The following is a 22,216-nucleotide window of genomic DNA, read 5'->3' as shown; positions in this document are numbered from 1 at the left end:
TTTTCCCATGCTGCCATATTTGCTGTTGTGCTGTTGTTTTATTATGTTATTACAAAATTGTTCTCGCAATGGCTGGTTTTGAGACGATACATGCTTGTTTTCTTTTCGCCAGCTTGAACGTTATTCCTTCTTGTGGAAAAGCAGAGTACAAATACAGTGGACCCTCAGGTTGCAAACGTGATCCGTGCGGGAGGTACGTTCGCAACCCACAGCATCTGCAACCCGCAGTGCTGCATCTGCACACACGCGGGTTGCGATTTGGTTCTTCTGAGCATGCGCGAGCGCCAAAACCCTGAAGTAACCCATTCCGGTACAGTGGTACCTCGGGTTAAGTACTTAATTCGTTCTGGAAATCCGTACTTAACCTGAAACTGTTCTTAACCTGAAGCACCACTTTAGCTAATGGGGCCTCTTGCTGCTGCCGCGCTGCCGGAGCTTGATTTCTGTTCTAATCCTGAAGCAAAGTTCTTAACCCGAGGTAATATTTCTGGGTTAGCGGAGTCTGTAACCTGAAGCATATGTAACCCGAGGTACCACTGTACTTCCGGGTTTTGGTGTGTCCGTAACCCGAAAATGTGCAACTTGAAGTGTCTGTAACCCGAGGTATGACTGTATAATTATGAATGAGTGAGTGTGTGCAGGGGCATAGGAAGGAGGGGCGGTGGGGGTGGTCCGCCCCAGGTGTCATCGCTGGGGGGGGGGAATCGCCCCACCCCCTGGGCAGATTGCCCCGCCTCTGGGTGCACTGCCTTTGTGCCGCTCTGGGTGCCTGAGCAGCTAGTTCTGCCGTTGAATGAGTGAGTGACTGAGTAAATAAATACCTCTCTGAGTACCAACGGCTGGGAATCAGAAATGGGGAGTGTGGAGTTGCAGCCAGGATTTGCTTGTGGCCTTCCCACAAGCATCCAGTTGGCCACTGTGAGAACTGATGCTGGATAATGTGGCCCTTTGACCTGATCCAACCCAACACTTCCTATGTTCTTATTAGATGTAGATTTATTAGATACACATCCAGATGAGTAGCATTCAAAGTGATCTACTATGCTACCATGGATGAACTGTGTTCTCATCAGTCTTGCAATGTAGATAAAATATTCCTTGCAGTCAGCTGTCTTGGGCCACTGATCATTACAACCCCTCACATGCTAATCCATTCATTGCCGCAGTTAATATATACCAACAAATTAGGATCAAGGCTGGCTCACACTGTGGCTAGTCAGAATTCATGTATTCATAGCAAAGCATCGGGATGCATACGCCTACCATCAAACATGTGAGACAGTGTTAAAATTTACAGCACACTATGGTATAAGAAACAATTATATGAAAATGTTATATAGATGGTACCTAACACCTAGTAGCTTGGCAGAAATGTATAAATCAAAATCAGATAAGTATTGGAAAGAAGGTACCTTTTTCCATATGTGGTGGTCTTGCAATAAGGTTAAATCTTACTGGGAAATGATATATAATGAACAGAAAAAGATGCTTAAGATAACATTTGTAAAAAAAACAAACCAAAAAAAAAACACCAGGAGCTTTTCTCTTGGGATAATGAGATCAGAGCTCCCTAAACAATATACTGTAGAAACTTATTTATGTATGCAACTACAGCCGCAAGAATGATATTTGCATAAAAATGGAAAGAAGTAGTCCCGGCAAGAGAAGAATGGCTGCAGAAATTAATAGAATATGCAGAAATGGCGAAACTTACTGGAAGAATAAGAAATCAAGATAACAAACTTTTTATTAAGAAATGGAAATGGTTTATTGAATACCTACAAACAGATCAAGACATTAGCAGGACTATTGTAAAGACTTGCAGTTTTTTAAAAAAGATATAATAACAGATTTATTTATTTTTTAAAAAAGAATAGGTTGAGACAATTTGGGATATGCAGGGAAAGACGAAAACAAGTTTAAGGACCCCCAGAAAGTGGGGAGGGAAGTTGAGATTCGAAATGACTGAATTACTACTGATAGATGTGTGAAATGTTTTCCTTTTTGTTATAATTGAAAATTATAAATAAATATAAAAAGACACTAAACTAAGTAGAATTATCACATTATTATTATTTTTAAAAGTGAGACAGTGTGGTAACTGAGGCATGGATACATCTGCATCTGCCTGCCCCCCACAATAATTCCCTCTAAAAGTGGGGTGGATTAGGCATATGTGCATTCAACTGAGATTAAACTGTATCTTGCATACGTGGAAGAGATGTGTGTGGAAACATGTATTTGTCAAATGCTGCCAAGACTCCAGTTGGGGTTTGTTCTCCCACCCACCTGCAGTGATAAAGTAAACCAACACTTCTTTCAAAAATGCAGAAACTGCTCCATTATCCAATTTCTTATTCCCCTAACCCACCCAGTGTGTGGTTCTAGCAACTTCCAGCCCAGCTGTTGGGCTTTCAAAAGCACAGTCACATGGGAACACCCTCCGTTAAAAAGCCATTCCCATTCACATCCCCATATAGGAAAAGGCAACTTTCACACAAACAGGTTGCTAACCTCTCCGCTGAATCCGGCAAAGTATCTTGAAATGCAAGGGTGTAAATATGTCAAGAGGTGAAAGAAATCATGGAAGCCAGGTTCAGAAATGGTCTGCAAACATACGGGAAGAAGAAAACCCCAAGACAATCCTGCACATACCTCGCCTGCTACCATGGGCCAGTGAATACAGTGGTTACCATGGCTGGGTGATGGACTTCAGAGAGCAGGCTTTGTTCCTCCTCCTTACCCAAACAGTGAGTCTTGATCCAGTCTGCAGGTTTGTGTACTTTAGGCAAGCCAACTTTGCCCTGCTAGAGCTAAGAAGATTGTTTCAGGCTGAATGTAACTCATGCCTTCGGGCTTCTCATAGCATCTCCCTTTTGAGGGATTGTGTGCTGAAGACGTGGTAACATCTCATCGTTCAGAAAATCCAAAATGTGACCCGGAAAACTTTTTTTTTTTTTTTTTGCCTAATCGAATGCAACTGGAAGCATGAGCTGCATGCTAAGCCCACCATTGCTTCCCTCACCAAAGAAGACAAAGAAGTTAAAATGTAGATCCTAATAATAAACAAACTCTGCTACCATCTATGCTGGGAGGGCTTTTGCCGTTTAGCATGCAAAGGAAGCGGTGGTTTCCTTGAATGTGCATATTGTTACCAGCCAAGGTGCCAACGCCATAGAACCTTGTGCTTGAGAACGTCTTGCAGATGGAGTTGTCAGGGGAAGCAGCGTCTATGGGTGGACTCAGATCATAAACCTTCCAGGATGTTAGCTGAGCCATTGTATCTCTTTGGGAAAGTATAATAGGCTTCTTGGGCCCAAGTAGTTTTCATGTCTCTGTGCTTTGCTCCATCCTTCCTCATTGGGACTGGCCTCCTGTCCTTCTCCTAGCCCTCTATAACTCCCCAAACCTCTTAGCAGACTTTTTCTCTGAAACAAAGCACTCCACTTGTAGGGCTCACAGACTCCATTCCTCACTCTGGCCCTGGTCCTGCTTAGCTGTACTCTTAGAAGAGAGGAAGAAGAAGAGTTTGGATTTGATATCCCGCTTTATCACTACCCGAAGGAGTCTGAAAGCGGCTAACGTTCTCCTTTCCCTTCCTCCCCCACAACAAACACTCTGTGAGGTGAGTGGGGCTGAGAGACTTCAGAGAAGTGTGACTGGCCCAAGGTCACCCAGCAGCTGCATGTGGAGGAGCGGAGACGCGAACCCGGTTCACCAGATTACGAGTCTACTGCTCCTAACCACTACACCACACTGACTCTTACCTGTGGGGGTGCTAAATGTTGGCCTCACACAGGGTATGGTTGAAAGACCAAAGTCTGCTCCTATCTTGGCTACATGCTCCAGTCTATCCTTTTGCTTCCCTTCTTGGTTAGACACCTGCAGAGATCCATAACAACCTCCTCTTCTCTTAACAACCCCTGTTGATAAGGTGGAGCACAGGAAGTCAATCAAAACATCAAAATGTTCACAATTGTGAAACTTCTCTAATCGTCCCTAGATCCTCTCAAATCTTGCCCGACTCACTTCCCCAAACCCAAACCACCAGAAAGGATCCCAAGCATGGACTTGCTTCTCTAAATCCTACACAGTTACATGCCATCTCCCCTCACATCCTATGTTTCCTCAACATCCACACACACCAATATCTTTCCCAGGGTCTGAACTCTACATAAGCCACTCATCCTCAAGCTTCCTTCAAGTGGCTATTTTTGTGTGATGAACTCAACATAAGTGTTGTCATGGGAGAGGGCATGTCTTGTGAACATATTAGGGGTACCTTGTGACTTGCTGAGCCTACATATGTCTTGGGGCGGGGAGGTGAGTGAAGATTTCGAGCGACAACAGCTAACTTCTGTATCATGTGCTGTACAATGGTTGGCACATTTCAGATGTACACCCAGCACAGCTAAAAGCTATAGCGTTCATTTTGACTAGTCTTCTGCAGAAGTTATTACCTGACGTTTTGTATTAGTCACTCTAATTAATATCCTGAAATAATGTAATATTTTAAGTCAGGAATGTTAAAGAGCAAATGTTGGTCCATATTTGAATTGGACCAAGGAGAAGGTGCGGGAAGATCACTGGGAAACCTTGGTCCAGTTACTTTCTCTTTTTCTAACTTCTCAGGGTTATTGTGAGGATAAAATGAGTTGTGTCTGTGGATGTCTCTTTTATCACTGTTATGAAAGAACCATTTGGCTACCGTCAGTAAGGATAGCACATTAATACGTACTATGACTCCGCTGAATAGTCTCCCTTTTTAGTTTTCAAAAACAGAAATTTCAGTTGAATAGAAATATATCCTGAAGAAGATTATTCAATTATTTGAATATCAATCTCTCTCTCTCTCTCTCTCTCTCTCCTCTTGAACAGTGTTGTTGACTTTTCCTCTTACTGTTGTATATTCCTCGTCTCTTGGGTCATCGCAGCCAAGCAAGGATCACACAGGCCAAAAAAGGAAGATATGTTTTGAAACTCTCAAAAAATATTGTGAAAAAAATTGTGAATAGTGAGTATTAAAACTAATCTTTAAGGGACGCGGGTGGCGCTGTGGGTTAAACCACAGAGCCTAGGACTTGCCGATCAGAAGGTCGGTGGTTCAAATCCCCACGACGGGGTGAGCTCCCGTTATTCGGTCCCTGCTCCCGCCAACCTAGCAGTTCGAAAGCACATCAAAGTCCAAGTAGATAAATAGGTACCACTCTGGCAGGAAGGTAAACGGCGTTTCCGTGTGCTGTTCTGGTTTGCCAGAAGTGGCTTAGTCATGCTGGCCACATGACCCGGAAGTTGTACGCTGGCTCCCTCGGCCAATAAAGCGAGATGAGCACCGCAACCCCAGAGTCTTCCGCAACTGGACCTAATGGTCAGGGGTCCCTTTACCTTTACCTTAAAACTAATCTTGTTGGTGAAGAAAATAATAATTTGGAGATTAAGCTTCTGGCATGGTTCTTTCGTGCTAAATTTTACACAGCTGGGCACAACTCATTTAGAAATGATCGCACTCATGTCCCATTGAAATAAATAAGAGCTGCTCAAGGCCATTCATGTGCCCCTTTCACAAATCCCATTCACTTCAATGGACTGGAGACATTCCCAAAGGGTTGTGCCCAGTGTTAATATATTGCTTTAACTTCAAATGAGAGAAGAATCTGGCCCAAGCTCTTTTCATGATAAATATCACAGTTTTTTAAAGGTTCTAAAAATCCAGCTTTAACACTCACTTAAAGTGATAATTGTTATCTATAGGAGGTGAGTGCAGAAGGCTTGTTTGTTAGGAGAGCAATTGAACTTCAGTCTTAGAACTACACAAATATAGTGTCTGGGGTTGCCCCCCTCCCTCTGCAGAGAAACCATCTTCATCCACCGTGTTGCCACTGCATTCATAAAAGCAAATTACATCAAGGCATTGAACCTTAGAGAGTTTAAAAATAAGACTTTTGCAAACTCCACTACAAGGGAAGATGCTCCAGCGCCTCTCCCTGCCCTTAAATAATGCAAAGTAATAGGCTACCAGTTCAGTTATTTTAAACTAAAACAGATAAAAATAGATGAGATCTCTCATCTTTTTTTATTACCGAATCATGATGTGGAATAATGAAGGCAAAGTATAGCTGCTGAGGTCTTTCACAGTTGGGCTTACCCAAGGGGCGGGGTGGGGAGACTCTTGCATTGATGCAGTCAGGCTCGCAGTGGAAATTCACTGGGAAAATGAGCAATGAGGTTTGATGGGGCAACCTGTTGAGTCCCACCAAAGCCACCAGGTTCAGTTCAGATGAACCTTTCCATAAGATCTTTCCACCTTATTCCACCATGTGCCGTGGGCTGAGGCTACAGAGAGGAAAGAGATGCCAGCTTTCCAGGAGTATTGCACAGCAGTAGCCCAGAAATGTGGATTGTTCCATAGTGTATGTGTTTCGTACCCATTTCTCTTTAATTTCAGAAAACTCATTTGACTGACTATAGCTAGGCTGCAAAGGGTGAAGAACTAAGTTGAGCTGCTCAACTTGAGAAGCAGATCTGGCTCTCCATAGGAAAGGTGGTCTTGTTTCCATTGTTCTCAATCACTCTAAAGCGCTCTGGAGGCATCATAGCCCAGGATGGTTGCCAGTATGGTACCCTTCAGATGGTGCTTGATGACAACTCCTCTGAGCCCCAGCCAACATATGAAGGACACCACATTGGCTAACCCTGTCCTAGCCAATCAAGAAATTCAAAGAAAGCAGGATGATATTACATGGTTGCGTGATATCTGCTGTGGACCCCCAGAAACAAAAGAAGTCCAGGTTGCCAAATGCCTGAGCAGAGCTTCCTTCCAGAGTCCTAATGCTCAGAGAACAGCAAGTTGGAGATCAGCGGAGATCACATGGACTTAAGAGTACCACAAGGTCATATGACTCAAGTCTCTTCCTTATCACTGGTGGAGAATGGCTGCTGCTACCATTTCCATGACCATCTTCACCCTAGTAAAAATCTTCATGTCTTCATAGCATACAGACTGCTTCATCTGAGGTGGTGCCACCTCATGTTGCCTTGTGCTAATAGGAGAGTCTGTGTGATGTAGTGCTGGACTAAGAACTAAGGAGACCATCTTCACTTTCTACCTAGACATCCAGCTCACTGAACGATCTTAGGCCAGCCACTGTCTCTCAGCATAATCTCCTTCACAAGGTTGTTGGGTGAGGAAAGAACAAGGCAAATCCACCTAGTTAAACGTGATAAGGCTGCCTCCAGATAATGCTCAGCATTCTGAAGACCCAACAATTATCAGGTCTTGCAGAGCATCTTTCAAAGCACCCTCTTGCACAGTGCCTTGCACAGTGCTTTGGAGGCACCACTGATCAGCTGATCTGCAGTATCTGCAAGCCCCGCCCCCTGCGTTTGGCTCAAGCAGATTTTTTACCTGTAGGGCAGATGGGCGTGGCTTGGCCAAAATACCTCACCCCCAATGATAAGCCCTGCAGGCTGGAGGTCTCCCACCGCTGTCTTGATAATACACAGAAAGATGAGCAGTGCAGAAAACGCTGCACTGGAGAAAGAGAAAATGAAGAACTTTTCAAATACCTGAAGGATTTTTATTTAGAAGGCAGCAAAGCAAGTTTGGGAGGTGGGTTGTTATCCAAGACTACTGTATTCATTTTGTCCTGGGTACCTGGGAAGGTGATTCCAGGAAATGGTATTAAGGCACATGATTATGCTTTTTTCTTTTTCCCTTTTGGGGCTTTTTTAGGTTCCTGAAACTCAGTAGTTCTGGATCTAGTCAATGCCTGGACAAGAGAAACTCATAGTAGCTTGGTTAGTTATAATGTGGCCTCCAGCTGAGTATTCTCCGTTTAATTAAGCTCCATCCCTATGTACAGAAGGCAGGCATTACACCTGGACACATTCCAGTGCTTCTTGAAAACTCTGAGTTCTCTCGCTTCTGATCCTGCTGACCATGACTGCGATCCAGCGAAGCCCTTCCCGCCAGCCCTACCAGAGAGGACGAGGAAGCGCATCCTTCGCGCATCCCCTGCTGGAGAGGGAATCTCCTTGCGCACCAAGAGGAGGGAAAGGCGGACCTCGCAGGGGAGGATGGCCAAGGTGCCACTCTCTTCGCCCCGAGCGTAGAAAGGACCCGGCTGTGCGCAACGGAGAGGGAAACTTTTGTTTTCTGTTCGTATGGCTGTCGTGCTGCCTAAGGAAATGCTACCCAGTCAAGGTGCAACCAAGAGCCATTTGATTACAGGTGGCTTGCGTGCAGCAAAGCAAATTGAACAGGGAAGGAAAGGCACTCTGCACATTCCCCAAAGCACGCACATCTGCTTGTTCATTGGGCCATCGATCGGGCTTGGGAATGTCTACACGGACTGGCGGCGGCTCTCCAGGGTTTCAGACAGGGATCATTTCCAAGCCGCCCTGGAGATATGTTTTTTATTACTATTGTTGTTGTTGTTGTTGTTCCCTTCTGCTCGCAAGGCAGGAGCTGTGCCACTGAGCTAAGGCCCTTCCCGGTGGATTTCCCCATAAATTGGAAAGGGTGGCCTGGCAGCGCCGCTGTGCGCCATAAGGGCGCTTAAGAGCGCACGCTTTTGGAAGCGGAACCTCTGGGAGGGCGCTGCTGTAAACTCCCCGGCCTGAATGCCAAGGAGAGACCCTGGCATGGGAGGGACGAGAGAGTTTCGCGGGACGAGTATGCTCTGCCCAGGTTCCGGGAGAAACTTCGCAGGTCACCAGACAAGCCCCCGCGCCCCGCGCCATCCTGCTACGGCTTCTCCAAATAAAAGGCGCGCCGTGGCCAGGGAGCCTCCTACCGTTTCGGGAAGGAACTGGCAGGCAGGGACCTGGGAGAAAGCGAGGGGTCGGAGTGCTGGGAGTTGGGAGACGCCCCCCCCCCAACTTCCTCGACTTAATAGAGGAGAGAAGAACCCGAAGCGACTCCGAGCTTGGCCGTTTCCCCACCAAGGTGGATTCAGCAGTGGAAATGAAAGCGATGCTGGGGATAGTGGGGAGGATTCTGAGAGAGGAAGAAAGGTAGAGATGCGGAGTGCGTGGCTGGCTGGGAGAAACACTGAGGACCAGTAACTTTCTTTTTTAATGAGGGCACGCCCCTACCTGCGGACAAAGGGGAGGCCAGATAAACAGCCTTTGCACCAGAGAAGAGAGACGGGAAGACCCTTTCAAGCTCAAATGGTTAAAATGTTGCGTTCCCTACCACGACATTGGGATGTCTGTGCAACTTTAAATCAGTGCAACTCACTTCTGAGAGAACTCGGTTTTTATTCAGCGCAAAAGTGCCTTGCAATAAAAGGGGAATAATAAAACAGAGGTCGGGGGAACATAAATGCAAATGTCTGGGCGGAGGGGTTTTCAGAAGCCTTCAGGATGTGGATACCGGGACAGAGAGGTTCCAAATTTCCTAGCTAGGATCTGCGCCGCTATTACGGGATGCTAGAAATTTCACAGGCAGGGAGACGTTCGGTGCTACTGCGATGGGGTGGGAGGAAGGTTGCGGTAGGTCTGGCGTGGTGTAATAGAGAAGAGCTATCGCCTGCCTGTCGAAAAGAGGAAGCAGCTGTATACTGACCATTTGTCCATTTAGCTCAGTACTGCCCACACGCACAGGCAGTGGCTCTCCAGGGTTTGAGGCAGCGGTATCTCTCAGCCCTACCTCGAAGTGTCGGGCCTTGAATCTGGGGCCTTAGCAGGCAAGCCAGATGCCACGCGAGGAAAGGCATGAGAAGAGAGCGAGCCTGGTGGACTTTTATGAGTCTCTAAGGCAAATTCAGAGGGACAGGGTTATATGCATAGTGAAGAAGCACAGGAGTCCGCCTTATACGGGTGAGACCACCCACTCCTACCCCCACCCCGTTTCTTCATCTTGACTCTCCTAAATGGAATAACTATTTGTTGTTATTCACATTTTGGAAGTGCAAGTTAGCAACTGCTACTGAGCTGCAAGCAACCATTATTATTCCATAAAAAATCTGACTGGGTAGGGAATTTAATAAGGGTTCAAGTCCAGAACTATGTGTAGCCTGAACAGACAGGTGGGTAGGGAAAGGAAGGGAGGTCATATTCTTTGCTTGGTTAGGGGGAGAACTCAGGTATGGAGGACCCCATAAAGAGAGGGGGGCAGTCCTCCTTGTGAGGGACGGGGGATTTTCCTGCCTTCAAGACGCCGGGACCAAAGAAAGTAGTGTCAAAGCATCTATCTCTTTATCTGCCTCTCTATATACATAAATATCTATCTCGCTATCTGTCTCGCTATATACATAAACGTATATGAATATACATCAATGAAAGGTTAAGTGGTGACACGTGTCCCTCATCCTGGGTCTTATGAGTGGGGAGCCGTTCATCTGAACAACTGGGTCTCTATGGTATATTTTTCATCTTTTCATTCGACAGATAGGAGGGCAGCTTTCTTGGGCTCTTTCAGAAGACAGAGCCAACCATAGCGTGAGTTTAAGATCTCAAAGGCAACTGGTTTCCCATTGATTTTCTTTTTTTTTAATTCAAGAGGCTAAGAGATTAATCCTCACACAGAGTTCATCTAGGCCCAGGATTTATTGGTCAGAGTTGCTTAGACACAGGCAGGCACACACGTTGTGTGTATGACTGTGGCTATTACATATACACAGACGTTTTTCCCTACCCTATGGGAAACATCAGCAATTACCTGCTTCAGGTGCCCTTTGAAGGCAAATCCCACCACCACCGCCAGGCCTTCCCTGATCATTCAGCTGCACCCTGTCATTTTTGTACATTTTGCCTCCTTTTTACTGCTCTTCTGATTGTTTTGCTGCATATTGGTAATTTTCCAGGTTTTTTTAGTCGTTGTACACCTATCAGAGGATTTTCTTGTACCATAAAGCTGTACATAAATGGTCTTGAACAAAGACATAAATCAGGCTGAATATTCAAAAACTCCAAATATCTCTCCCCCCCCCGCCCGACTTGAGATGTTTAGCCTTCAGAAGCCTGCAAGGAATATTGGAGTCATTGAAGCCAACAGCATTGCAGTGTAGGCCAGAACTCAGCATTCACGCCTCGCTTCTGCGATGCCCCCTCTGAAAAAGGAAAAGCGTTCTTCACGCCACCGCTCCTAGGTAGGACAACATGAAGTAGGCATATGGGACGGGGAGGTTTTATTCAAGTAGCACGCTGTCTATAAAGTTCCCGTATAGAAGCAGTTTTTAAAAGTGACATTTACGCACAATCGCTCCTTCGTTGACTGGGCATGCACCCCTCTTTGTGTGTGTGCGGAATGTCCCCTTTCAGGAGAAAGTCCTGGAATAAAGGACACCTTGGGGCTCCGTCTGCGCTTCTCTCTTCCACCTTCCTTTGCATCATTTCTAAGAGATGGGGAGGGGGGGAGATAGAAGGAGGGTGGAACAGCTGCAGCCCCAGAGCTTAGGTGAAGCTGACTAGACCCAGCCCTAGCGAAGAGCAGCTCTGTTTTCTTTCATCTCCCTTTTGATAGCGGAGCTGATCTGAACTTCCTACCTCGTTACAACTTTTCTTCCTCCTTTCCTCCCCCCGGCCCCCCCGCCCCCACCCACTTTTTATTACTCGCGCGTAGTAATTAATTCCTCCTTGGCGCGTTTCCTCTCCTGCAGTGATCTTTGGGTCACTGGTTTGTACATATGGCGAGCTGATAATAAAAAGGAGGCGAGAACGGGGGGGGGGGAGGGCGAGGCCGGGATGGGGCCCCCGCTTCCTTGTTCCTGCAGGAGACGCGCTTGGCTGGGCGCGCAACCTCCGCGCCTTCCTGCGCCCCCAGACCTATGGCTCGAGCCCCGTTGTACGTTGAAGAGGAGGGCGGGGTGGAGGGCGGGGGGGGGGAGCGATCCAAGTTTTGCAATAGCCCTGATCCTCCTCGCCAGTCAGGAGTAGCTGCTCCTTCTGACTCCTGGCCCCGTTTCATCGACGAGCTCCAAGAAAAGCCACATCAAAAGGCCATACCCGTCTTTCTTGTCTAATAAGGTTCTGTAGACGGAGATGCTTCGGATCTGTTTTCACACACAGGGAGCATATATAAGACGTGTGATTATTATTATTTTTTTTTTTAAAAAAATGTCAAGCCAGTTTCCAGCCCTCGCGTTTCTCTTTGAAAAGTTAGACGGGACGTCACAAACTTTTAAAGGCTGTCCATTCTAGCTAGGAACCACAACAAGACGTCGAGAGTTGGGGTTGGGTGGTTGTTGACAGAAAATCAATGATGACGCATTAAAATAAATTAATGTAAAGGCGGGGGGGTTTGTGTCTGACATCTATTTTTGAATTTTTGGGTGAGCGTGATGCATCTGGTTGCAACAGGTTCGATTGGCAACCCAGCGTTCGCCCTGGAAAGCGCCGGTCCCCAAACTGGTTAAGATGATGCAGTAAAATGATAAAGGAGAGTCATTACACTCTGGGGCTCCGGACTCCAGTAAATACGTTTGGTTTACTTAGGAGTAAGTCCCTTGATTCCCGACGAGTTTACTTTCTAAGGAAGTACGGGAAGGATCGGGGCTTCGCCCTAGAGCAACTTTACTTGCAAGTAAAAGTCGACATGACGTTTCTCACGGGTAAACATCTGGAAAGAAACGAAGTTCAAAACCAACCTGGGACTTGGGGTTCAACGTGGCATTTCCTGTAGGGATCTGTGCTTTAAAATATACGCAATCTTGTTACACCAATGGGACTACTCCAGAGTAGGTAGGGGGGAACCTATGCTTGTTGCAAATTGTTTAATTTTGCAGAATGACCCACTTCTTTCGAAACTTGGGGTCTGTTTGAGATTTTATGATAATTCACTTTTTCCCAAGCAAGGCTTGCAAGTAAGGAGAGTCTTGTGAAAAGTCTGGAGACATTCTGTAGATCGTAGTGGGTAGCTTGATAAATAGGTGGTGACTTCTTTTATATCCCCCCTCCTCAGAAAAAAAAATGTCCTTATTTATTTCAGTGAGTTGACGTTGCTGAATTCCTGGGAGATGCTTTCTTTGGAAAACTCAAAAGCGAACAACAGGCACGACCAACCTGTTTGCTCATGGTTGGGACTCGGCAAAGGCCGCTGAAGCTGCTCTTATCTCCAGGCCCATCTCTCCACGATTTTGCTCGTCTCTCAACACCTTTGTCCGACCAGGAGCTTTCTGTAGCCCGGGATAAAGGCGACCGTTGCCAGCCAGCGGGAGACAACCATTAATTTCACATTAAACTTAGCCCCATCCGCGCCGTTCACTTGATGGCGCGTGAGGAGTCCCACGGCAACTGGAGGAAGAAATAAACTTGGATAAAGCAAAAACTTATTTTCAAAACTTTCGGATTCCGCCCACCCCACCCGTATTTTATATTACTTGCATATATCATAACCTCATCCGCAAAGTTATTTCAACAGAAGCAGCTTTGGTCAACCTTATTATGTAAAAATAAATCCTTTAAAAAATACCCCCCCTTCCTTGTTTTCGAGGCCAGGGTGCCGGAGATGCTAAGTGTTACTTTCTTGGGAAGTTGCCCCCCTTAAGTTCTCTCCCCCCCCCGCCGCCCCCCCCCCAGCGATTTCAAAAGGTCCTTTCCATTGTGTTTCTAGCTAGATGGGCAGATATCAAGGTGTCTCGCTTCCACTCCGCTCCATATATTCCACAACAGCATCTGTTACTCTTCCTAACAAAATTTACCACTCTGCCAAAAAAAAAAAAAGTTTAAGGGGAGTGGAAGAAGAAAAAAGAAAGAAAAGAAAAGAAAACATGTAATTGATGTTATCCCAAGAAAGCTCAGTCTCCACCCCCTTTCATTTCCAAGCCCTTCAGGTAGAAGGAGAAGAGCGAGAGAACGAGAGATGTTCCAAGATTTTTTTTTGTTGTTGATGGTTTTTTTTCCTTTTTTGCCTTCTTCAGGGTTAATACATCAGAAGGCGAGCTTCTCCCGCCTCGGCCAATCAGAACTCAGCCCTGGCAGCTATAATATAGAACTAAAGGCAGGCTCCACTCACAAGCGTTTGTAGCTGAGCTCCCATTAGAATCCAGACCCTTTTTCCCCCTCCCCCTTCCTTCCGCCTTCATTCTTGCTTTCCCGAACGTTTTTTTTTTGGGGGGTCTCTGCCTCCCGGTGCCACGATCCAAACTCCGATGAGTTCCGTTATCACAAGCGACCTCCTCGAAGCTGCCATTCCAGCACCTGTCTGGCTAGGGATCGGGGGAGAGTATCCGAAGGAGCAGGCAGCGAAAAGGCGATAGGAGGCTCTGAAAGAACCGCAGATCTCCAGAGACAGAGAGAGAGGGAGAGAGAGACAGATAGACAGACCGAAAGAGGCAGAGAGGAGACACACACACACGCACACACACACACACACACCCAGCAGCCAGGCAGGGAGCCGTGTGCGCGCGTGTGTGTGTGCGTGCGTGCGTGCGCGCGCGTGGAAAGTGGCCGTTTCCTCCACGGACGGAATGCTGCTCTTGCGGAGAATTGCTCTCCTGCTGGTCTTCGTGGGCGCTCTGCTGCTCTCCTGCGGGCTGGCTTGTGGACCGGGCAGGGGCTTCGGCAAGAGGCGGCACCCGAAGAAGCTGACCCCTTTAGCCTACAAGCAGTTCATTCCCAACGTGGCAGAGAAGACGCTGGGCGCCAGTGGAAGGTACGAAGGCAAGATCAGCCGAAACTCGGAGCGCTTTAAAGAGCTCACCCCCAATTACAACCCTGACATTATTTTTAAGGATGAAGAGAACACGGGAGCCGACAGGCTGATGACACAGGTCAGGAAAAAAATAATACACCCTTCCGCTTCTTCTCGTTCAGACGTTCGCGCTTTGTGTGTGCGTGTATGCGGGGCGGGGTGGGGAGGGGGGGACCCCCTGAGTTTAAGCGGCAGTCGCGGTGGGAGCGTCCTCTCCTTCAAGGCATCCCGGCATCCTCCTCCCATCCTCCCCTTTCCTCGTCCTTAGCTCTCTTTTCTCAATGGGTCTCCATAAGTTTGCTAGAGAAAGGTGGGCGGGTGGGCGCCTCTACCTGTCTGCCTGTCTGCGTGCATTTATTCCTTCTCCTGGGCTGTGAGCAGGGAGGCTGGAGAGAGGGGGAGCGCGCGCGTGTGAATGGTGTGATAGTTGCAGGGAGAACCACGCTATGCTCTTCCCTGGGAGTTGGTTGGTTAGCTGGTTCTGAGTGCATCCAGCCCCCTCCCCACCCCCCAAGGGACCTACTTGGATCTAACGAATAGGGTGGCGCTAATGGGGCCCTTAAGTGCATATCGACTGTGCCAAACCCCTTCTTTCCCTTGGGCATATATTTTATTTTTATTTTTTAAATTTAGAGACATACAGTTTAAATTAACCACCTTTCCCTAATGGCACCTTGCAAGCTTCTGCTAGTAAGGTTGGGATCTTGCACTTCCGAAAGGCTAGCTTGAAGTTCAGTGGCAATCATAATAATAATTAATAATAAGAATGATAATAATAACAGCGTGATCACCGTTATTATGCGCCGTTCGACTTATCGCCGTGCTGCAAAACCATCTTTTGCAACTGTGCCAAACAGAGCGTTAATCTATCGATTTTCCTTTAAGGATGCTCACCACCAGAGCTATATTCCTTCCCCGTCCCCGCCCCCACCGCAAGAGGGGGAGGGACAAGTAACTTAACCAGCATTGCATCACTTGTTTGAGAGAAAGGGAGAATATCCGATGTATGGCTGGCGCATATATCTATCTATCTATATAGCTACATGCATATATAGATATATGTACATATTCAGAAGGCACCCGATTCCATAGATATTGGATATGGGCTAAAAATTGGATCCTGGATCTATTATCCATTAGCCACCAACCTTTTACTAGGTGAAGAATTCTTCTGTTCATCCTGAATCATAGCTAATGATTGCTCTTTGCTCAGGGGTGGTGGTGCTATTTGCCATAAACTCCAACCCCCCCCCCCGCGCGCGCACCAGCCTCCTAGTTTCGGAGTTCTTCCAACTACCTGCAATGTCATCCAGTCCCTAGAAATGGGTTTCCTTCCAAATATAGGTCAACAGTCGTTGCCCCCCTCCTCCCCGCACCTCAGTCGCTATTAATATATTTAAGCCCCACCTTCGTTTCTATAATAAGAGCTCAGCTGGAGTCTCCACGAGGAGGTGGGGGGGGATTTCCTAAACTCTGCCCTCTCCGCTCCTCTTCCCCACCTCCTCTTCCTCCTCCCCATTCTTCTCCCGCGGCCTGATTTTCCGCACGTTTAGGAGATTTATCCGAGCCAAACGGAAGAGCGGCGGCGGCCGCCGCGATCTCCAGCCGACCACCTTAAATCTAACTGCACCTTAGGAGGGTGCTGACGCGCGCGCCGCGCCGAGGCGCGCGAGCCTCCCTTAACCAGGGACAGGCCAGCGCGCGGGGCTTGGGGAGAGTTCAGCGCCCGATCCCGCCTCCTGCAAGGCGAGAGAGAACGAAGGCGAAGCGCAAATGGAGAGGGCAAGGCCAGCAGCGAGGAAGAGGGGTGCCATTGTGGGCGACCCCCTCCTCTGCTCCAGTTCCCAGTCTCCTTCCATCATCTCCCACCCCACCCCCGCCTCCACCTCCCCATACGCGCACACTTTCCTCATCTGCCAAGACGCAAGAACTGGGGGGTAGCTGTGCGGCGGCCAGTCCAGCCCATCTCGCATTTTCAGCTCCACTTACTCCTCTTGTATCGATCGCAACGGCTAGAATTTCAGTTTGTATCCTTTTGAAAGGCGGCCGAGGCGGCGGCTGCTGCTGCTGCTGTCTTCTGGTGCTGCTGACTTGCTGTGTGGCGCGGAAGCTCCAGGAACAGATGCCCCCCCCCCTCCCGCCTTCTCCCTCTCTCCCTCTGTGCGCGCATCCCCACAGCACGAGCCTAACGTGTTATGTCTAGATCTTCTTAGGCGAAGTCAATCAGAAAAGCAATCGAAAGCAAGTAAGTTCCTTCCTCCTCAAGAGAGCATGGAAGGAGCTTGGGAACTGGGCATAGATGCATATGAGCAATTGGGGGGGGGGCGCAGCAAGGAGCAGATGCCGGCCTCTGTTGCTCGGCTCTAGGTTGCTTCTCTACACACGCCGTGCCCCCCCCCCCGCTCCAGCCCCGCAGCCTTCTTCCCAAGCGCCTGGGGGTCTCTCTCTGAGCGCAGAGCGCAGAGCAAAGCTTCCCTTCCTTCTACTCGGCTGGCCTCCTTTGCTGCATTAGCTAGCAGCGTTTGAACTTCTGACCTTCTGTCAACTTCCCTCAGACGAAGGAAACAGAAAAACAACATCACACACACGCTTCGCAGTGCCTCTGATTCCCTTGTATACAAAGGGGGCACCTGGGAATGCGAGGTGCGGAGTGTGTGCGCAATGGGAGAAAGGGTAAGGTGAGGAGAGCTGCGCCCGCCAGGCGCCTCAGCGGTGCCACTCGTCCAATGGACTTGGAAGGACGCTGGGTGGGGATTTCGAGGGTGCGGGTGAGACTTTTGGGGGTGGGCGGGTTAAAAAGAGAGCAAGAACCAAGCAGGAGAGTGGGATCCCCTTTTGGGTGGGCCGGATAAGCAGACCTTGGTGCCCAAGTCCGTCGAGGCGGAGCGCAAAGGCCGCCTCGAGGGCATCCGCCAATCTGCTGCGACCCCAAGTGTGGATGCGGCGCTGCAGGTTGTGGGGAGGGAGGGGTAGAAAGCGTGGGGCGGGATGTGCCTTTGAGATGCAGAATGTCAGTATGAATGGATCCCAGTCTGGTGGGTCACCTCGTCAGATCTGTTCCCCCACGCCTTGCCTCCTGCTTCGTCCCGGCGCAGCCGAGATTCAGCCGAGCGTTTGCCTGCTCCTTTCAACCTTGGGGGAAAGGAAAGGGGGGAAGGCGCGGGGCGGGGAGGAGAGAGAGAGAGAGAGAGAGAGAGAGAGAGAGAGAGAGAGAGATCTGACGCCCTGGACGGAATTGTTAAACTTTCAGAGCAGTTGCTTGAATGCATTAGCCGCTGGTTAATATTAACTCCGGGAGTGGGGAGGGGGAGAAGAGCGCAAATAGAGAGAGCTCGGAGCTGGCGGGTGATTCCTAAGTTTACAGGTGACAGAAGCTCTTGGTCGAAGGGTTCTCCCCACCCCGCCTCCCACACCCAGCCCTACACACACACACGCGGCCAGCCATTGGCTGGATCTGCAGGCAAGATAAGGGTGCCAGCTCTTTTATGATAAAGTTGGAATTCGTCTGAAATAATAATAATAAACCCCAGGGGAGCCGTTAAGGAACCGCCGCCCCCTTCATAGCTCCCGGGAACTCTGAGCTCCCGGGAGCCAAAGAGAGGCACGCAGACCTAGTCTGGAAGGTCGTTCTCGCAGCCCGATCCTATGAATATTTACTTGGAAGTCAGTGCCACCGAGTTCAAGGGGACGGGGACTGCTGTTTACCGGGAGTAAATCCTACTGAGCTCAGTGGGGTTTACTTCTGAGCAGCGATATATAGGATTGCAGCTTTAACTCCTAAGGCACGCGGGCATAGGGTTGCAGATTTTCGCAGCCCGGGACTTTGTCTGTTTACTCGAGAGTAAATCTCACATAGAGTGGGGCGGGGACGGCTCCCCGCAGCCTCGCTATGAAGGTATTGACTGGTGCATAGGAGCGCGATCCTATGCCTGCCTGCCTACTCAGAAGCCACCGCCAGCGGGGCTTACTCTCGGGTAAAACGATCGCTGCCTGGCTTGGGGATAGGCAGGCACAGGATCGCGCTGCGGCGGGCCCGACAGGTGCCTGTTCGAAGTGTGGGTCGGCTGGCTGGGGGAAAAGAGGGAGGCGGCGGGCGGCTGGTTGAGCCCCTCGGCCAGGCCCCTTTGGCGTGCGCGCGCAGACGCACACGGCGCCCACCGACGCGGTCCTGCTGCGCTTCACGGTGGCTGAGCAGAGCGGGGCTTGATCGGCGGCACACGACCCGATGAATTAATAAATAGCTGAGGCTTCACGGCTTTTGACTCTGACAATCCCGGCTCAGCCGGTCTTTCCCTCCCCCTCCTCTCTGCGCTTGGCAAAGAGGCTGCTCGGAGCTGCCAGAGAATCCCCGAAGCTGCCTTTCCTCCCTGCCGGCCACCGTGCGCCCCGTCCCTCCAAGGCCTCCCGTTGGGAATGGAATCTGCCCTGGAAGTTCAGGTGCCTGGGCTCGGAGGGTGTAAGATTTTCCTTACGCCTCCCCCCCCCCCCAGCCTAGCTTGCGATGGTCAAAGTTTCAGGTCCCCACCTCCTCTTTCTGTCTTTCTTTCTTTCTTCCGCGGTGCAAAGGGAAAGAGAATAGGCCGGCCAGCGGGGCGGAATGCGCCACGACCCGGGCCACGCTGCGCAAGGAGTTTGCGCCAAGTCTGGGCACTTTCTAGTCATTGCGTGATCAGCTTCTCGCCTCTCCTTCCACAATTATGATAACGGCGGTGATGATGTCACTGTTAATACAAAGCCCTTCCCTGCAATGCTAAGCGGTGGCGTTTTGCTCGTAGGAAGCGAAAACCTAGGCCTCGGCTGGGTGGGTGCTCTCTCTATCTTGGAAAGGCTGGAACAGACGCGGGAGAAGCTCCTTCTGAGCTGCAGAAAGCCCCCCTTCAAAAAAGCAAACAAACAACAACAACACCCCACCTTCCTCCTTTCTGAAGGACCTGAAAAGGCAGTGGCGTAGCGTGGGGGGGTGCAGGGGGGGCCGGCCGCACCGGGCGCAACATCTGGGGGTTAGGGTTAGGGGGTGCAAATTACTTGCCTTGCCCCGGGTGCTGACAACCCACGCTACGCCACTGTGAAAAGGGCACTCGTGTCTTTTGCTACTTATTCCAAACTTTGCTACTTAGTGGAAGCTGTCTCCAATGTAGGGGGAGGTGCTTTTCCTCAAAGAAAGGCAACGTCTTTTTAAAATTCGGAATGCAAAATGCATAGAAAAGCGGGTTGCCCGGATTGTTGTTATTTAATTGGGGGCAGATTATACATTTTCCATGTCTGGGGGGAAAGAAGGAAAAATATAATCGAAAGAATGATATGTGTTTTGGTATGTGTCTTTGGACTTTTCTCTGACCTTCAAGCAATCTCTCCTCCCCTGGTTAATCCAGGCCTGTGGCAAAGCTTTTTGGGACTTCGATAGCTATAGTGAGGTCGGGGAAAGCGAGCGCTAGGAGGTTCCCCGGTTGCCGATTGCAGAGAGACAACGGAGGGGTTGTAGGGCTGTAGATGACGCAGAAAGACCTCGGCCAAGAGTCCCTCCCACCTGGAGATGCTGGGGACAGTCAGAACATGGGAGCCTCTGCATTCAAAGCAGGTGCTCTTCTGACGACCTACTGCACTCTCACTCTCTCTCCATCCCTAAAAGCAGTCGAAGAACACCCACAGGCATCAGCACCCAAATGGGCCCCAGAGAGCACATTCAGCAGGAACTGCTGAGCAAGATGCAGGAAGAAAACGGCAGTCTTGGCACTTGCCAGTTGTACTATTAAGTTAGGAGGCCAGTTTAGACACTGAGCAGAACCAAGTGGCGCAGTGGCTCTTGGATTTTATAATCTCAGGCTACAGGTGGGGGTTTGCATGTTTGAATTTCCTCCACACAAAAGGGAAATAATCTTCATGCAGAAAAGAAACAGCATTTCAGGAAGAAGATGGGTTTGGCCTGCTCTTATTTTTTTCTGAGTGCACAGAGAGGTTTTGGTTTGTTTGGAGAAAGAAGCCGTCAGACCTGCACAGAACTTCAGCTTGAAGTGGCACAGTCTAGCAAAGGCTTTACGGTTTACAACTTTATTCTGAATAAGGTGGTAGGCAGAGTAGATCCAAGAGCAGAAAATGTGGGGCTGAGTCCTCAATGCTGCGTAGCAAGGGATAAGTCCCATTGGCCATTTCTGCGCTTCTGACTGAACCTTGGAATCAATGCTTTTGATATATTGGAAGGCTTAACTTTATAGAAAGTTAGCCTTCCGTCAGTTTGCTTCAAAAGCCAACCCCACTGAAATAAACGGGACTTTCCCCACTTAGCACCCTGATCTTAACCTCAGTTCTGCTTGGGAGTAAAAATATTAGGATATGGGATGGCCAGTCCCATGGACACCTGGAAGGATTCCAGCAGCTGCTGTTTTAAGCGTACAAAGGGCAGGACCCTAGTAGGCATGTCTACTCGGAAGTATGTCCTATTGTGTCCAGCAAGGCTTACTCCCATGGAAGGATCACAACTTTACTTGCAAATAGGTTCCAAGAAGGCGAAGCGAACTGGTTTCGGAGTAAACGCATTTAGAGGTGTCCTCCTGGGTTATCAGATAACCGGGACTGTTGGTAAGGCTGGCCTTGTGGGTGCGTTTTCCAGTGGGGCATTGCTTAAGCCAGCCTCTGCGCCCACCTCTTTTCCCCTGGGGTGCACCTGCTTGTTTTCTGGGAACCGTGTCCAATGTTTCAGTCCTGGGACTCCTATCTAAAAGGCACATTTTTAAATTTGCGGGTCCGCGCTTGAGTTTCTTGACCCTACAGCAGCTGGATCCCGTTGGATCGAACACCCAAGATCATGAGATGCGGGGAGGTACAGAAGGCAATTGTGCCACCCCCCGGTAAACTTTGCTCGGCTGCCAGTGTGGAGAAAGGGGTCTGGCCCTCGCGCGACACACTAAAAGCATAAGGAACGAACACCCGTGGCGCTTGGAAGGGCCGGGGACGCGAGTGGGAAGCATTGCCGGGGCTTCCCTACTCAATTCCGCGCATCTTCAGGGAGGGCTGGGAGAGACTCGTGCTGAAATTCTGGGAGAGCCCCTGCCAGTCAGTGTAGACGGTATGGAGCTACAAGGACCCTCAGTGTCAGCTGCTTCCTATATCCCCACGCTCCAATTATGGGATCCAAAACGATTCTTCTCGGGAGATTCCAGCGTAGGGTGGCGCAGAAACGTATCTTTTTGTGCCTGCGAGCGATCCTCGGGGCAGAGATTAGAGCCTATGGTACGTTCTCCGTGATGGGTTAAGGGTTAAGACCGCAACACACACACACACGTTTCGTGCAACTCGATCCTATCCATGTTTATACAGGAGCAAGTACTTCTGAAGGACTTATTCCCAAGGAAGTTTCCACGTGATCCACAGCCACCTTTTCATGCTGTTGGTCTCTGCCCGGTAGTTCCAGCTCCCGTCTTTTCTACCCACCTGCTTCTTTGCCAGCCCCAACTGGAGCCTTTGCTCGCAAAACCGACTTGCGATGTATCCTAAACAGGCAGAAACGTTCAGGATGAAATCATGGGTGCGCACGGGTTTTCCTCTGTAGTGAGTGGGCAGAGGAGATAGCTTGAAAAGTAAATA

General features: G+C 49.3%; 1 protein-coding gene and 1 long non-coding RNA gene across 2 annotated transcripts in view; one reads left to right on the top strand and one right to left on the bottom strand.

The window, feature by feature from the left end:
- Positions 1-12,756: 12,756 nt before the first annotated feature.
- Positions 12,757-17,372, bottom strand: LOC310828135. Its single transcript, XR_014556710.1, has 2 exons — positions 16,625-17,372; positions 12,757-13,236 (listed from the first exon to the last, which is right to left on the bottom strand). It is a non-coding gene; the product is annotated as an uncharacterized lncRNA (long non-coding RNA).
- The window catches only part of SHH (sonic hedgehog signaling molecule), a 33,622-nt gene continuing 25,323 nt past the window's right edge, over positions 13,918-22,216 (top strand). The window contains exon 1 of the mRNA XM_083705063.1: positions 13,918-14,714. Within this exon, the coding sequence (XP_083561189.1) occupies positions 14,412-14,714 (303 nt within the window). The 5' untranslated portion in view covers positions 13,918-14,411. The remainder of the gene's footprint in view (positions 14,715-22,216) is intronic.

The sequence above is a fragment of the Podarcis gaigeae genome (assembly GCF_964106915.1).
Source record: "Podarcis gaigeae genome assembly, chromosome: 12".
Classification (NCBI taxonomy): Eukaryota; Metazoa; Chordata; class Lepidosauria; order Squamata; family Lacertidae; genus Podarcis; species Podarcis gaigeae.
The sequence above is the reverse complement of the archived record's forward strand: the minus strand, read 5'-3'. Positions and strand labels throughout refer to the sequence as shown.